Source organism: Prinia subflava, chromosome 1 (genome assembly GCF_021018805.1).
Source record: "Prinia subflava isolate CZ2003 ecotype Zambia chromosome 1, Cam_Psub_1.2, whole genome shotgun sequence".
NCBI classification, from domain to species: domain Eukaryota; kingdom Metazoa; phylum Chordata; class Aves; order Passeriformes; family Cisticolidae; genus Prinia; species Prinia subflava.
Window position 1 is genome coordinate 13,792,295 of NC_086247.1, and position 15,912 is coordinate 13,808,206.

The 15,912-nt window shown below is 39.9% G+C and overlaps 1 protein-coding gene across 6 annotated transcripts in view; it reads left to right on the forward strand.

Moving 5' to 3' along the window:
• Window positions 1-15,912, forward strand: part of SAMD12 (sterile alpha motif domain containing 12) — a 195,670-nt gene that overhangs the window by 88,643 nt on the left and 91,115 nt on the right. The window contains exon 5 of one of the 6 annotated variants that reach the window (XM_063421970.1): window positions 8,120-8,856. The exons of 3 other annotated variants lie outside the window; for them this stretch is intronic. In XM_063421970.1, the coding sequence (XP_063278040.1) occupies window positions 8,120-8,226 (107 nt within the window). In that variant the 3' untranslated portion in view covers window positions 8,227-8,856. Of the gene's footprint in view, window positions 1-8,119; window positions 8,857-11,148; window positions 11,190-11,213; window positions 11,260-15,912 lie in introns of those variants that run through there. 2 more of the 6 variants (XM_063422225.1, XM_063422049.1) reach the window with 2 other exon arrangements.

A 15,912-nucleotide genomic window follows, 5' to 3' on the forward strand; every position in this document is an offset into this window, starting at 1 on the left:
TCGGAGAGACAAAACACACTGCATTCAAAGCTGTGGTTTTCAGGGTTGGGTGGCCACTGGTGTGACCACCAACCACAAGAGCTTGTGGTTGCCCTGTGTTCCAGAACTAAGCTGGGAATGGCTGTGTGAGGGAGCAAGAGCTTTCTGTCCTTGCAGGGAAGAAAACAGTGGCACTAACCCAAACTGGTATCAGTAAAACAATACAAATACCATTTTAATAAACAAATCCGTGAATGGACCTGATGGACTGTGAAACCTCTTGTCTGAAAGCCAATAGTCTTCATGTGCTATTGGTCCAGCAAGGATAGTATGAAAGCAGGCATCTCCCAGGTGAATAAAAAGAGTGCTTAAGCAGACTCTTTCTTTTAAAAAGCCAGAGGAACCAAAACTCTGTTTACTTTCATCTTCTTAAATAGAGCTGAAGTTGTGGGCAAAACAACAGTTTATGAGAACATTCCCCTGTGCAGCAAAGCTGTGTTAATTGTATGATTCCAGGGTGAGGGGACAGTGAGTGACAGGATGACAGCAGTACTCCTGTCCCTTATCACCTCATTTATACCAAGCTGGAGTGTGTGTCCATTGAAAGTGCTTGATGGAAGTACTAAGGTTAGGATATTATTTCTCAACCACAGTACAACTTGCAAAGCTCTTCGTATGTCAGTTGTTCTCCAAAACTGATTCTGTCCCCTTTCCCAGTTTCTCCAAACTGTGTGCACTCATATTCTTACTATGATTTATATGTTCCTAATCCAGGTTGTTACTGGAATAGCTTTCTGTAACTGTTTGGGGTTTTTTTGTTTGTTTTGGAGAATACTTTGAGGACATTTTTTCTCTGAAAAGCTGTTCCTGCCTTTTGAAAATTCCACTTGGAAAGTCCAGGTCACACTGTAGTTATTGCTATGCTGTGCCTTGCTGTCCTCCGAAAAGAGAGGGAAAAAAGCCCTCTCTCTCTCAGTGCACAGCCCAGGAGACTGTTAGGTGAAAGAAGCTGTTAAAACCTATTTCTGAATTAATGTAGCACTCAAGCTGGGTTGCAAGCAATGAGGTCCTAATTCAGAATCCATTGATGTCAGCAAAAAGACTTCCATTGACTTCAGTACATACCCCAGTTGAAGCTGGATTGAACAGGGGAAGTTTTAGAAAAGCATTATATAATAGTTACCAGATATTTTAAGTGGCTTTGTGTTCTGTTGTCTGCAGAGAAAGTTAACCTCATTTTTAAAACTCAATAGCATTCTTTTCTACTCCTGTTCAGTAAATGACTTAAAACCATTTCATTCTTCTTCATTTCAGACACATCATCCAGTCTCTTAAAGCCAAAATAGTGTGAGATTGTGTAATTGAAGTCTTGTCTTGTGTTTTAGGAAGACTTTTCTTTGGAGCAAGAATTGCCTGATTGAGGCTATTATTGGTAGAAACACTATTCCAGCCTCCAGTAGGATAGAAGGGCACAGGCCCAACTACTGATCTGTGCTTTTTTCCCAGACTTAGTGATGTTGTGGAACTAATTTGATAAAATACCTTCCAATGTCTCTTGGGAAGAGTTGCACACTGTTGGAAACAGCATTATTATACTGTTATCACTGTAACCCTGACTTGAAACATCATTTTTTTTTATAAAAAGCCTTACATAACTACACAGAGAAGAAAGAAGTTATTCTGAGAGTTTTCAGGGTGAGCCCTGCTTTGAGCTATCATAGAAGAGACTGTCCTCAAAGTGGTAGAACAGTGCTGTGTGTGTTTCTGAGCAAAGTATCCACAGACAGCAATCTGCTCATAGGACTGAGCTTAAGAAGCAGTTTTGGATTTGGATTAAATGATAATCTCCATTTAGGATGATGTTAGGCCCCCTTCTAAGTTCCTCTGTGAGTTTCATATGGGGCAAAGCGATACTTGAATGTACTGCCAGGACAGTATTTCTCCTTCTAGCAAAACACGTTAGAATAAAGCTTTGTGCTTCATTAAAAATCATCTCAGCAGTTGATACCTGTTGAAATTATTTCTTCACTAAGTTTTCTGCTCATCCTGCACTGATATTCAGTTACTGAAATACACATGTGCCCATCAAAGTTGCATCTTCATCTAAATTCAGGAGTGATGCATCCTAGCAATAAGGAAATCAGGCAAAAAATCCCATAAGGCCTTCATGAACAAATGAGGAGCTCCTGGGCAAACTCAAACACAAAAAGGAAGTCTTACAGAGAGTGGAGGCAAGGACAAGTAACCTGGGAGAAATGCAGAAAAAGTGAGAAGCATAAATCAAGTTAGGAAAGCTGAAGCTCTGATAGAATTAAAGCTGGCTAGAGACATCAGCAGCAACAGGAAAATCTTCTGTAGGTACACCAGTGATAGAAGGAAGACTAGGCTGAATATGAGTCTTTTCTGGAAGGAAATGGGAAATACAGTTACCCAGGACATGGAGAAAGCTTAGGTACTCAACAATTTTTTTGCCACATTCGCTCCAGCCACAGAAGGCAAAGGCAGGGGCTGGGAGAATGAAGAACCAGTTGTAGGAGATCAGGATCAAGTACATCTAAGGAACCCAAAGGTGCACAAGCCTATGGGACCTGATGAGGTGTATCCACAGGTCCCAAAGGACAGATGAAGTCGCTACGCCACTATCCATCATATTTGAGAAGCTGTGGCAGTCCAATCAAGTTCCAGTGATGGGAACCCTAAATTTTTAAAACTGAGTAAAGGAAGACTGGGGAAACTATTGGCTGGTTAGTGTCACCTCTGTGCCCAGCAAGATCATGGAACAGATGTTAAGGGAACTTTTCTCTCTGAGCATTCTCAGGCAGTCAAACTCTCACCACCCAAGATTTCAGTGCTGAAAGCAAAGCCCCTCCACAATGGGTGGCTCTAGGCTGATGTGTGCACAGCTTGACTCCCTACACACACACCACTCTCACAGGCAAACAAGGTTTCCTTACCAGCTCAACCCAGGGTTTCCCATAGCGGAATCTCAGACCTGTGAATTCTTTAAATAGCTTTATCATGCTACAGCAACAAAATAACAGCTCAAGCTGCTGCTTCAGAACAAAGGAAACCCTGGGCTTTTGTATCCTTGTAGTCTAAGCTCTGGAAAGTCTGGGCTCTTCCTGCTGAGTCACTGGCTCCTGCTGTGTCTCTGCATGTCTGGTCACCTGTCTGGTGCCACAGGTCCCTGGGCCCTTTGCTTTGCAAAGAGTCAGTTCCAGTTCTCAGCCTCTTATCTCAGGGTCCTGCCAGCCAGAGCTCAGTCTGCAGCTCTCACGGCAGCTGCTCACAGAGCTACCTGTACTGACTGTGTTCCTTAACAAAGATCCTCCTGGAAACTATGCTGAGGCACATAGGAAGTAAGGAGGTGATTTGTGTCAGCCAACCCAGCATCACTAAGAGCAAATTGTGCCTGACAAATTTGGTAGCCTTCTATGATGGGGTTGCAGGGCTGATGGGTAAGGAAAGAACTACTGGTATGATCTAATTAGACTTGTGCAAAGCATTTAAGACTGTCCCACATGACATCTTTTTCTTTAAAATGGAGAGATACGGTTTTGATGGATGGATTGCTCAGTGGATAAGGAATTGGCTGGATGGTCACACTGGAAAAGATGTGGTCAATGGCTCAATGTCCCAAGTGGAGACCAGTGATGAGTGTCATTTGTCAGAGCTGGGTATTGGTACTGGCACTGTTTGACATCTTTGTCAGCGACATGGACAGTGGGATCCAGTGCACCCTCAGCTAGTTTGCCACAGACACCAAGCTGTGTGGTGCTTTTTACACTCTGGAGGGAAGGGATGCCATCCAGAGAGGCCAGGTCAGGGTGGAAAGGTGGGCCCTTGCAATCCTCATGAAGTTCAGCAAGGTCAAGTGCAAAGTCCTGCACCTGGGTTGGGACAATCCAAAGCATAAATACAGGTTGAGTGGAGCATGGATTGAAAGCAACCCTGGGGAGAAGAACCCTTGGAGTGTTAGTTAATGAGATGCCCAACATGAGCTGGCAATGAACACTTATGGCCCAGGAAGCTAAATGTCTCCTGGGCTGCATCAAAAGCAGTGTGACCAGCAGGTCAAGACAGGTGATTCTGTCCTCCGCTTTGCTCTCATGAGATCCCACCTGCAGTGCTGCATCCAGCTCTGGGCCCCACAGAAGAAGGACATGGCCCTGTTGCAGTGAGTACAGAGTAGGACCATGAAGATGATCAGAGGGATGGAGCTCCTCTTCTGTGGAGACAGGCTGTGAGAGTTGGGAATGCTCAGCCTGGAAAATGCTCTGGAGAGACCTTACAGCAGCCTTCTGTAGTACGTACAGGTGACCTACAAGGAGCTGGGAGAGGGGCTTTTCAAGGGTGAGGATAGGACAAGGAGTAGTGGCTTCAATCTGAAAGAGGGTAAGTTTAGATAGGATATAAGGAAGAAATTCTTTACTGTGAGAGTGGTGAGGCACTGGAACAGGTTGCCCCAAGAAGCTGTGGCTGCTTCATCCCTGGAAGTGTTAAAAGCCAGATTGGAACCTGGTCTAGTGCAAGTTGTCCCTGCCTGTGTCAGGGGTGTTGGAGCTAGACGACCTTTAAGGTCACTTCCAATCCAAAATATTCTGTGATTTTATAACTGAGCAAAGAACAAATTAGAGCCTTGTGTTCTAGTGATGGATCATTCTCTGGGTTTTAGAGGAAGTTTGTAACAGAAACATTGTCTTCAGGGTATGTGTGGTAAGTCAGGGTCATGAAACCCTCCTTAGCAGAAGTGTTTTACAAGGATTTTGGCAGCACTGTCAGCCTGTTAGTACTGAAGGCAGTACATTTTTTGATGAAAATTTGGCATAGAACCCTCCCAGTCTATCAGAAACATGTTGTCACTTCCTGTTTGCCCTATCTGCTTTGTCCATATGGATGTCGAAACTCGGAGGAACCTAAGCACTGTCGTACTAGGTTTCTTTACTACATGTGAGATTTGTTGTCATTTTCCATAATCAAAACTTTAAAGTACTAGACTCAGCCCCATCTTCTGATTTACCACATAAAGAGACCTTTCGTGCTGTGGTGACTCCAGTACGCAGCATGAATGATTTGGAGTTCCACACCTGGCTGAAAAGAGTCTTCAGTGGTCAGAAATTTTGAGAACATGGGAACTAGCCAAGCACAGGACTGGAAGGTCAATGAGTTAAGAGAAAGCAATTGCAGCTTGCTGTGCCCCTGCTGTAGACTTCTCATCCTGTGTAATCGGAACTGTTATTGCCTCCTGTCCTTCATGTTCCTTGAAGAAATGTGGCTTGAGATCAGTACATTTCTTTGTCACCCCTACAAAGTACATTCTGTGTACATTTTGAACTCAAGGTTTTGGCATCCAAGGAATCTCGGTTTCAAACACCTGTGGTGTTTTAAGGTCTGCAGCATTTGAAATCTTGACTGTCTTCTTACCAGATATAATTTCTTTTGTTTTCTTTTTTTTTTTTTTTTTTTTGACCTTACCTTTTTATTTTGCCTAACCCTGAAGCTTCCAGCTAGTCAGGAAGGGCCAAAGCATAGAGTACTATGCAACTGTTTCTTGCATATGTTGCATACATGGCATCTATCCAAGGCATAGAAAAAAATACTTGCTCTTTCAGTAGAGCTCCAGCAAGCCTAATTCCCAGCTGGTTTCCGTTGCTCTGTGCTCCTGTTATGCTCCAAAATCTCTGGGAGACCTTGTGAGTTGAACACAAAGTGTATTATGAAAGTACTGTCAGAAATTACCCAATAACAGTGGTTTGTCCCTTATCATAGCATGAAAACTGTATTCCAGAACTCAGCATGCTAAATTGCCTGATTACAGGTAAAGAAATCTTAACCTTCTCCTCAATACGGGTTTATTTTCACTAAACGTCCATATCCCTTTTACTCCTTTCTATTGTATGTCCTTTTTTCCTGTGCAACTGCAGGAATCATTGCACTTGTTCTTAACACTGCTTTCCAAGACTGTAAAACGACTTTGCTACCACCCATTTGACTACAAAAGAGCAGTCTTTGTTGTGTTTTTTTCCATTCCAGTCAAGGACAGTTTCAGCACTTAACAGAGGATGTAGCTCTGGAATCAGAGCCTTGGTTGTTCTTGAGAGGCTTTTCAGACTTTAGGCACTGTTAAGATGTCTGAAAATAGTTTTTTCCAGGTTACAAATATGCACTTAGGGGTTGTGTATGGTTTTCATTTGTTTTAGCTGAAACACAATATTGAATGTGGAGTGTGTATCTGAGCAAAGATAAAATATCTAATATACATGCATCAGTGATGATAAATGTCAAATTCCATCTACAGCTTCAGGTATTTGAATTTCATGTGTCTGGTTTCTAACCTGAAGAATACACTTTGCAATGCAATCAATGGTCCCTGGCAGACCATTGCATTGCTGTGGGACTGTTAGTTACCTTTAAGCTATTGCTGTGATGCTAATACATATTCATATCAAATAACCAAGTGATTCAGCTGACAGGTAAAATAAGTTCCAATACACTGGACAATACATTGTAATGCACTCTGGATAGGTTTAGCACAGAATTGCCCTTCAATATGTGTAGCATATTAGTTTGGAATATGAATAAGGAAACATAGGACCTATGAAATTTGTATTGATGAACTTCTCTGGCAAGATTTTAGCTGTATAATATTATGATGTTCTTGCATTTTGATGTGTTTCTATAAATAGTATTGCAACTCAGTCTGCTGGTAATGTAGTATTAGCTGTTTTGTATGACTGCAAGATCATGATTGCAGTTGTCTGGTTTTCTCATTTTATTAATGTTGATTTTTGTTTTTCATTCCTGCTTTTCAAATTTTTCAGAAATCAGCCTACTGGTCAGTTTGGTTTGGAATGTTTAGTCCTTCTGAACTAATGCATATCCAATGCTGTTTTACATGTTTGACAAATATATATTTTATATATATATATAAAAGCACACATACATATGTATGTATTTTCTCACTCATGTAAATTGGAAAGAGAAAAAAGAATTTTTCTCAAATTTTAATTTAAAAAAGAAACTATTGCTGTGTTTGTGCTGCAGCCGGTCATGAAAGACTTTTAGCTCAACAGGAAAGCTTTCAGCAGTCAGGCTGTTATTTAACAACAGCTGTTTGTGATCAGTGCCAGTGGAAATCATTTGTTTTCACCCATTCACAAGGAACAGGCTGGTAAAAGGGATTCCAGGAATAGGTACACAGAGTTTATTACACAGAGTAATATGGTGCCATTTACAATGTAACATAATTGTGAGTTCTGATGAGATTTTTCCAGAAATCAGACATAGAATAAAATTAGGATGGATCCTACAGTGGTCTGGTGTGGAAGGGACCGTAAGACTTATCCTCCTGCCATACAGGCACACCCAGCCACCTTCCACTAGCCCAGGTTTCTCAAAGCCCCATCCAACGTGATCTTGAATAATTCCATGGATGGAGCATTCACAACTTCTCTAAGTAACCTGTTCCAGTGCCTCATCACCCTCACAGTAAAGAATTTCTTCCTTATGTTCAATCTAAAGCTACCCTCTTTCAGTCTGTAGCCACTGTCCCTTGTCCTGTTGCTACATGCCTTTGATAGTTGTTTTATAGAAGAACTGAGGAAATCAGAGCCCTAACTATACTTCTGACCCCTTAGAAAGTACATGGAAGTTTTCACTGCTCTGCTTCTCTTTCAGTCCTTGTCTTTGTCAACTAACACTTTTTTGGTCAAACTGAGTGTATAGCATTGGAAATAAGAAGACAAGGAATGCCATTCTCAGTTGGATCCAGTATCCCTCTGTCCCACTACTTGGCCTTTAACAGTAGCAGATGATGTTTAGGCAGATCCCCAGATCCTGTTCTCTCTCTGTAGTCCCATTCCCTTGGGCTCTGCAGCATTCAGAATTGGTGGATTTGGGAGAATATTGCCCTAATTCTTTAGTATCCATTGAGAATCTGTCTGACAGTCTTAAGAAACAAGTTGTTCACAAGAAGTTTTTTACAAACTAAAATATCATCACTGGCAGCCTCAGTGGTGACAAAAGTGCCAAAGCCTAACTTGGCATCCCTTCATTTGGGTACCTCTGCCTTCCACAGAGGCTCTAAGCAATCCTACTATCACATGCACACAGTAATAGCTGCACATCCTCTGTATTTCAGATCCAGCAGTCACACCTCAGATGCATCAGATGAATTATACCTGTTGCTCTCCATTGATTATTACAGACACTTGGAATGGTTGGCAGATGTGTTTGTCTACACAGTAGATGACTAAATGTGGATCACATAAACTCCCACTTGCTAAGCCTAGACATAAACTCCTACGCTAAAAAAAAAAAAAAAAATTGGTCTGAAAGCTGCATGAATTGCCGTCTTCACTCAGATGAGTTTTGGTAACATCATCTGGCTGATTTTATGAAACTGGTAATGCTGCACCTACATGAATGTGTCCTGTTTGTAAAGTGTTTCATGATATTGGCAGTTCTAACAAACATGAAAGTCACTTAAAGCTTTTTTGAAAATGTAGAATAAAGTTTTGCTGTTTTGAATCCCTGAAGATGAGTGTTGCCAAAGAGTTCAAAAGCATTTTTCTTCCTGTTGTTACTAGCATTTATGGCCTGTGCAATAAAAATTTTCTAATTACTGGAAAGATTCAAGGGAGGCAGGAAAAAAACCCTCTCCTTTTTATGCCTTTGTGAAGTTGCTTTTCTGTGTTTTGTAAAAAGAACCTGTTTTATTTAAAAGCTTCTCTTTTTCTTCATTCACATTCTTTAAAAGCTTTTCTGTATTGTAATTTTAAAAATGAATGTGGTTCTATTCAAATAAAAGTTTACTCTTAATGACATTTATGCTTCATATGATAGAGCACCCTCATTTACTTAGTTATACATAGGCAGTCAGCAGTGTTATGAACTGTTTCTTTTTTACTAAGCAGTATGCAGATGTCTGCCATATTCCACAAAGGAAAGGGTGGGTTATTTTAAAACCTTTATTTGACTTGATCATAAAGCATGGGTACTAGCCTAGTGTTTTATGACATGCTCAAGTATGATTAATAATTTTAACTATGCTGGTTCCTCCAGAAGATCAATATTATAGAATTTTTCCAGTCACTATTTCAATGTATTTTAATTAAAATTGATTTCCTATGAAATAATAAATTGAAGTATATTAACAATGGTCTTGTGGTCCTTGACATTCAAGTTCTGACTTCTAACAAAATTCTGAACAGCTTTTAAAAAATACATGATTTACCTCTATACAGCATATACTCATGAAGCACCTGTAATTTTTTTGTGTTAATTCCAGTAGACAACAGCATAAATACATCAGCCTTAATTTGAAACAAGAATGTGAATGAAAATGTGGCAGAGAATTGTTTATAGAACAACTTATTTCTCTTTTGGCAGTTCAGCTACAGCTCTATTATATGATCTTAGAATTGAAATATATTTTTATCAGTAAAAGTGCATGCCAGTCACATAACTTACTAGAAGTTACCTGTACAAAGAAAAGATACATTGAGAAAATCTGCAGTGAGTAGCTCCATAAGAACTTCAGTTTTTCCAAAGGTATCACCTGGAGGGCATTGAGTCAATCTTTGACTATTTTTCTCAGGGTCAGAGTGATAAGTTGACTTTTAGGCAGTTTGTATTTGGCAATACCACAGTTCTGAAGCTCCTCAATCCCACTAAGTTTTCGTCCACGGCTTCGAGCTTATTCTTGTTTAAGTTTATCCACGTTGTTGGAATACTTTGTTTATGCACATTTGGCTTAATCAATGGCTTCCACCTAAAGACAACCTGATTAGAAAATAACGAGGCATAGTGTGTTATATCCAGGCAGCCTGGTATAATATGTCAGGACTCTGACTTAGCATACTTGTTCAGCTACACAAGAGGGCTGGATCTCTTTCTTCAGGAGCTCTAGAGATAAGCAAGTTAGAGACTTTTGTATGTGAGCAAAAAGGCATTTCAAGGTTCCCTTGCAAGCTTGAGCACAGTCTAAAGGCCTGTACATTGACATGGTCTTGGAGTTTTGAGTCCTCTCCACTAGAAAGAGGATTCACATCTTCCCAGTCCATTTGTCTGGCACACCCAGCTGCCATCAGCTGGCAGTTTATGAAATGGGATGGAATTGAAGTAGCTCCAACACCTGGACCTGGAAACAAGTAATTTTGTCATATTCTTTCTTTAGTGAGACCAGTTAAGAGGCTTATTTCTGGTAGCATCAGTCAGCTGCCAGACGTAAGTCAGCTACTCTCGGTTTTTGGCTTTGAAAGAGCACTGCTGTGTAGGACTTTCAGGAGCTGGATTTTGAGAAAAAGATCTGAAAGAAAAAAGGGTTTTGCACATCAAAAGGAGGAGATTCTTACTCACTGATTTTGCCTTCTTCAGTGATGCAAAGCTTCAATTCTTAAAGTTTACTCTCCAAAGTCCTATGTTTTTTGTTTTCTTTCCACTTTGGCATATGTCAGAGACATGGAGAGAGAATGGTAATCACATTTCCTTCATTCTTTAAAGTGTTAGGTAATTCCAGTTTTCCTTAGGAATAAAGAGGAAAGCCTTCTTTCTTACTCTGTTTCTTTCAGTTTTCATTCCTTTATAACTCCTGAGGAACTGAGGATGGTTGTTTAATGTTGGACCTAGAGATTCATATCTCCTGCTCTAGTTTTATTTTATTTCCCTGTAGTCTAAATGTTTAGAGGGCTGATTAGACTACAGTTGTTTGCTGAAGAATTTCTTTACTTTGTTCTGGAGAGTGTAGCAATGAGAAACACTTTGCAGCATTTCCTTGTAATTTTCTGCCATAAGGTGCCAGGATGGTCCAGCTGTACTTTATGAGTATTTAGAGAATATGGGATGGTGGAAGGAGCAATCATCTTAGACAATGGACCAGCTTTTAAAAGTTATCAGGCAATTAAGGATGCAGATAAACCTTTGAAAATTCCCTACACTGATCACTCCCAGTATCACAGCAGTTAAAACTATCAGTCTAAACTTGAAAGACTTTGAAGCAAAATGTATTTCAGATGAAAGAGATAGGAACGAAGAAAGGAAGGATACTTCTACCTCTAAAGCTCCACTGATAAATCAGTTGTCAGCTGGGTAGGTTCTGAACAGATCTTTCTCTAGATTACACAGTTGCTTTAATGCCCATCTATGTGTCTACTGTGCTTTCTGTTACAGTGGTTGACTGTGACACTAACTACTGATATTGTTGACTTTTGTATGTCTCTGCTGAAACCTGGAAGGTTCTGAGGGTCATTGAAAGGCAGCCAGCCCTTACAGCCCATTAAGGTAATGGATGTCTTTTTGCTGGGATGTATCTTCATACATTGAGACACATATGAGCTTTTTTGTCTTTTTCTAGAAATATTTCCTTTAGGTCTGGAGGTTTATCTCAACATAATGAAAATTGTGGTTTATTTTCTTCTAATCCTAATAAGCTCTTTCCCAGTGAATTATTATTTTTTACTGATACTTGCTTGCTAGATTTGTTTGTTGATAAGTTTTCTTTCTCCCTTCTTAAATATCAGCTGCTGTGATAAGCACTAAAATGTGTGACCGTTGCTTTGTCAGCAACTCATGTTTTCCTTTGTTATACTGTTACTGCTGTTCTTGACAACTTTTCGGTTCTCTCTAGTAATGGAAATGTCACTGTGGGAATTTTACTTTACTTCTACATGTTTTAGCTGATCACAGGATAATTCTAGTATGAGAATATGTTTTACTGATTTCTTTACCATTTTCTTTTGATCCAGATGATCAGAAGAGCCCAGGCTATTTAAGTGAGGAATAGCAAATAGATGCTGGGACAAGAAGAAAACTCCTTTTATCAGAGATGTCTCTAGAAATTAGGAGCACCCAAAGATGGTATCATCCTTAAGTTTCTGCTGCTTATAATTAATTTGGCTAGAGTCTTTGAGAAAGTCTTTAGCTGACTTAAAACTGATCCTTACTCATAATGCACACATGCTGTACCAGTTCTAGCACAGTAAACAAATAGTAAGAGTAGCTATTCTGCTAAGAAGAATCCAAATTTATGTCTACCACCAGCTATGATTTGCTTTTATCCCAATTATCTCCCTTTGTAAATTGGAGACCTCAACTTCACTCTTGGTTCTGTGTGGGCAAATGAAAGAGTAATGGTCCATTGCTTGCAGAGAAATTTAAACTAGTAAAAATGAGAACAGGATCAGCCCCATTTTTACTCTACAGCATGAGACTATAAAGTCCATTCAAATCAATGAAGGGTACCAATGCTTTGTTGACCTTTGGATCAAATCCATAAACCTTTTTATAACTTAAAACCACAAATAAAGAAATACAAGGGTTCTGTTCTCTAACCCAGCGTAGGTCTTTGTCAAATTGAAAAATATGATCTCTTGCCAGTTTTACAGTATCAAAAATACAATTTTGATATTTTATTATATTTAGAAGTTTTTTCTTAACTATGTAAGACATATTTTTCAATTGGTCTCAAAATCTCCTTTGACTATGTGCACTGCCTGTGTTATTTGCAATCCAGTTCCATAATCACTACTGGAAATGAAAGTAAAAGCCACACTTTCATCTTACTCTTTATAGTCACGCTCTATACTGAAATGGCATAATCAAAGATAAAAACAATTATACTGTCTTTTAGCTTAAGCAGTTTGAAGAATCTTTGTCACATCTTGCCTTATCCAGCTAAAACTTTGGTGTCCTATTGAACTCATTGTACGCATTCCTCAAATGATCAACGAGAAACAAAACCCAGCCCCAGAGATAATCTGTGCCCTTCTAGAGCAGATGCCCATGATAGGTGCAATATATTGCTCTCTGTCAGATGGAGAACCTGCCATTTAATTCAGGACACCTAAATTTAATAGAGGAAAAGTAGGCAGTGGCTTTTCCTGCTTTTGCTTTTCAGCATCAGGCATGTAACAGGTGATGTTAACAACTGCTAATCTGACAGCAAACTTGCACTGCCTTAGTATAGTAATTCTATTTGTTTATCTGTCTCTGTTAGTAAAATCTGGTTGTGCTATGCCTTTAAATGGCACTTATTTTTTCTGCAAGTGACAACATCATCTTTCATACTCTATTACTTTTTATTAACCTTTTTTTTTAATTGAGCCTAATTACTATTCACTGGTAGTAGAATTAAAGCAACACTTAAGCGTTCATAGGTGAACATTTAAGGAGTCTTATGTTCTGGGTTAAGAGTTTTGGAGTTGTTTTCTTAGTTGTAATTTAAATAATCCTTTAGTCTGAAGCAGACATGGATGCATTTTATATATTGTCTTGGGATAGGTTTATAACTTACCTTCACTTCTGCAATTTTTCTCAGACATGAGTGCTTTAATAACTGCAGTTAGATCTTAGTTCTCTGAGCTCTTCTTTCATCTGGATATGCTTGAGCTTGATGCAAATATTAAATAATTTTTATTAATTTTTTATGACTGTGGATTTGTTGCCTCTGTGGAACTGGATCCAGTCTTAGACAGGAAGGCCAGGACCAGGCCGAGAGCCCTAGATGGAATGCCCACTAGGAACTGAACTTTTACCTTGTAATTCAGAAAACTTACTGAAAACATCCTCTGTTTCATATAATTAATTAGTGCATAGTTTCAATTAAATAAAAAGGCCAGTAAAACCTATCAAAAATGGAATAGTGGTACAGAAGGGTGACTAAAAAAAACTTCTTCTTATGTCTTATGTTTGGGCTTTCTGTGTCTCCTTTAAAGCTCTCTTGCATTCTCATGCAGCTCATTCCTTTTATTGAATACTAAAGCCTTTACAATCTGCCAAAAGGTTTTATTTTGGGGTTTCCTCTTATGTGGGAGGGTGATTTCCTCCTTCTCTTCATGCTAGTTTCACTGCTATCTTTAGGACTCGGAGCCTACCAGAGACCTTCCTGTCTCCTTTTTATTACACAGTCTCCTCCTTCCGTGCTGCAAGTTCCTGCTCCCAGGGGCAAAGGAGAAAACAAGAGCTGAAGCTGCCTTTTTGAGCTGCTGGGCTGATGCCAGCAGCTTTTGTTTTAAAGACAGGAGTCCAGTTCCTGGAGCGCAGGGCTGCACAGACTCCTCACCGTTTGCAGGGTGGTGTTTTTAGGAACAGATCCTGTGCAAAGGCTGTGAGCAGCCTCCCTGTGCTTTGGCTGCAGAGAGCAGTGGCTTCTGAAAAAGGCTGCTGTAATCTGTAGCATTTAATCTAAAAGCAGTTTATCCCTCTCTATTTGTTAGTCTTTTACCTCAGCACATTAATCCAACCTGTTCTGCCATTGTTAAGACGTCTGTAGCCATAGCCCTGTAGTTTCTTCCTCTTATGGGAACTTTAGATGTTTATTTTTTCTATGAACGTATCGATTTCCTATCTTTATCTTCCTTGTGCTGCAGAGAAAAAGAAGTGAAATTGAAGGTATTATATTTGCAGAGGGGATAGAATTGCATCTCTTTTTTTTAATTTCTGAGAGCAAAAAAAAGCAGATGGCAGTCTGGGTTTTTCAGTGCAGCTTTCAAGGCTGCAGGGAATACAGCTGTAGTGGGATGTGAGTATCCAGTTGTTGAGCCATGAACACAGCAGGAAAAGGCTGTGAGCCCTGGTCATATACCTCCATTTAAACCTTTGCTGTGGAGCTCTGCCATTATCTCTCCTTGAAGTAGGTGCTACATGGGAGAAACAAAGGCTCCTGCCTTTTCCCTTCAGCCTCTGCCTGCTGGGAGTGAGAGCAGTCTGTGTCTGAGGATTGTGCAGTCCTGTTGCTGCCTGTCCTAATTTGCTGTACAGCTGAGCCTGTGACCGGAGGCAGTGTGAATGTGGAAGGCACAAGGAATTGTGCTGGGTGTCAGATCACCTCCTGAGGGCTCTGCCAGGATCCATATCAACCAAATTATACCTCTGTTGAGTGCATTTCTGGCACTCCTTTTTTGATATTTTATTTGATCACTGGCATTAAACCAAACAGCGTGTCAGGTAGTAATAGGAATGTAATATTATTTTATTTGTGATTAGCTCATCTCTTGGGCTCTGAGATGTTCTAATCTCCGTCCTTCCATCATCACCCAGTTTTCTTTGGAGCTCTGTCATTTGGTTTATTTACTCTACCTCTGTAATTGAAAACTACACTGTTGATCACCATGAAAAATTTTCAGTGCTTACAAATAAATGGTCCATTTTCCATCCCTTCAGTTCATGTAGTTTTTCTGACTGCAGGAATCTAATATAAGTTTGAAATGTGGATGAGGAGGATGAGGGTGACCCAGGGTATTACCTAAGTGCCTGATCTACAGATAAAAAGCAGTGCTGGGATTTCTGTTCAGGAAAGTGCCAGAAAAACTGCCTAGTTCTTAGCACTGCCTATTTTAATGACATTCAGTTCCAAACTCCAGTTACAGCATTGCACATAGAGGTCAGCGGAGCCCATTTCTAACAGCAGAATGGTGCAACATAACAGCCTGAGATGACATTCTTCTGGATAATAAGAGGGCTATATAAAAAAATTTCAAGTAGGAGACACATATATCTCATCATTTAAAGAACAAGGCTTTGTGCTTCTGATTAAATGCAGGTTTCCATGTTCTCCCTGTCACAGATGCACACACATGCACATACTCTAATTGGATAAAACTGTAAACAGTAAATTAGGGATATGATTAAAAATTAAACAGCCACTGCAGAAACCATCAGTAGTAAATGCTTATTAACTTACACGTAACAGCATGCTGGTGTGATAGCTTCAAATTGCCTGCTGAAACTGATTTACAGCAAATAAGTCCAACTTTCTAAAAGGATATTTCTGGGTTTCAGTAATCAGACCCTCAGCTCTGATTGCTTGGTTTTTTCCTTCACCATTTTTGCCAGCCTTTTTAAAGTAACTGATAATGTGCATGACTTTCTTTAACTACAGTGGGTGATGTACTTAATCCTTTGCTTCTACTGCTTAGCCAAATGAGTCAGTATGGG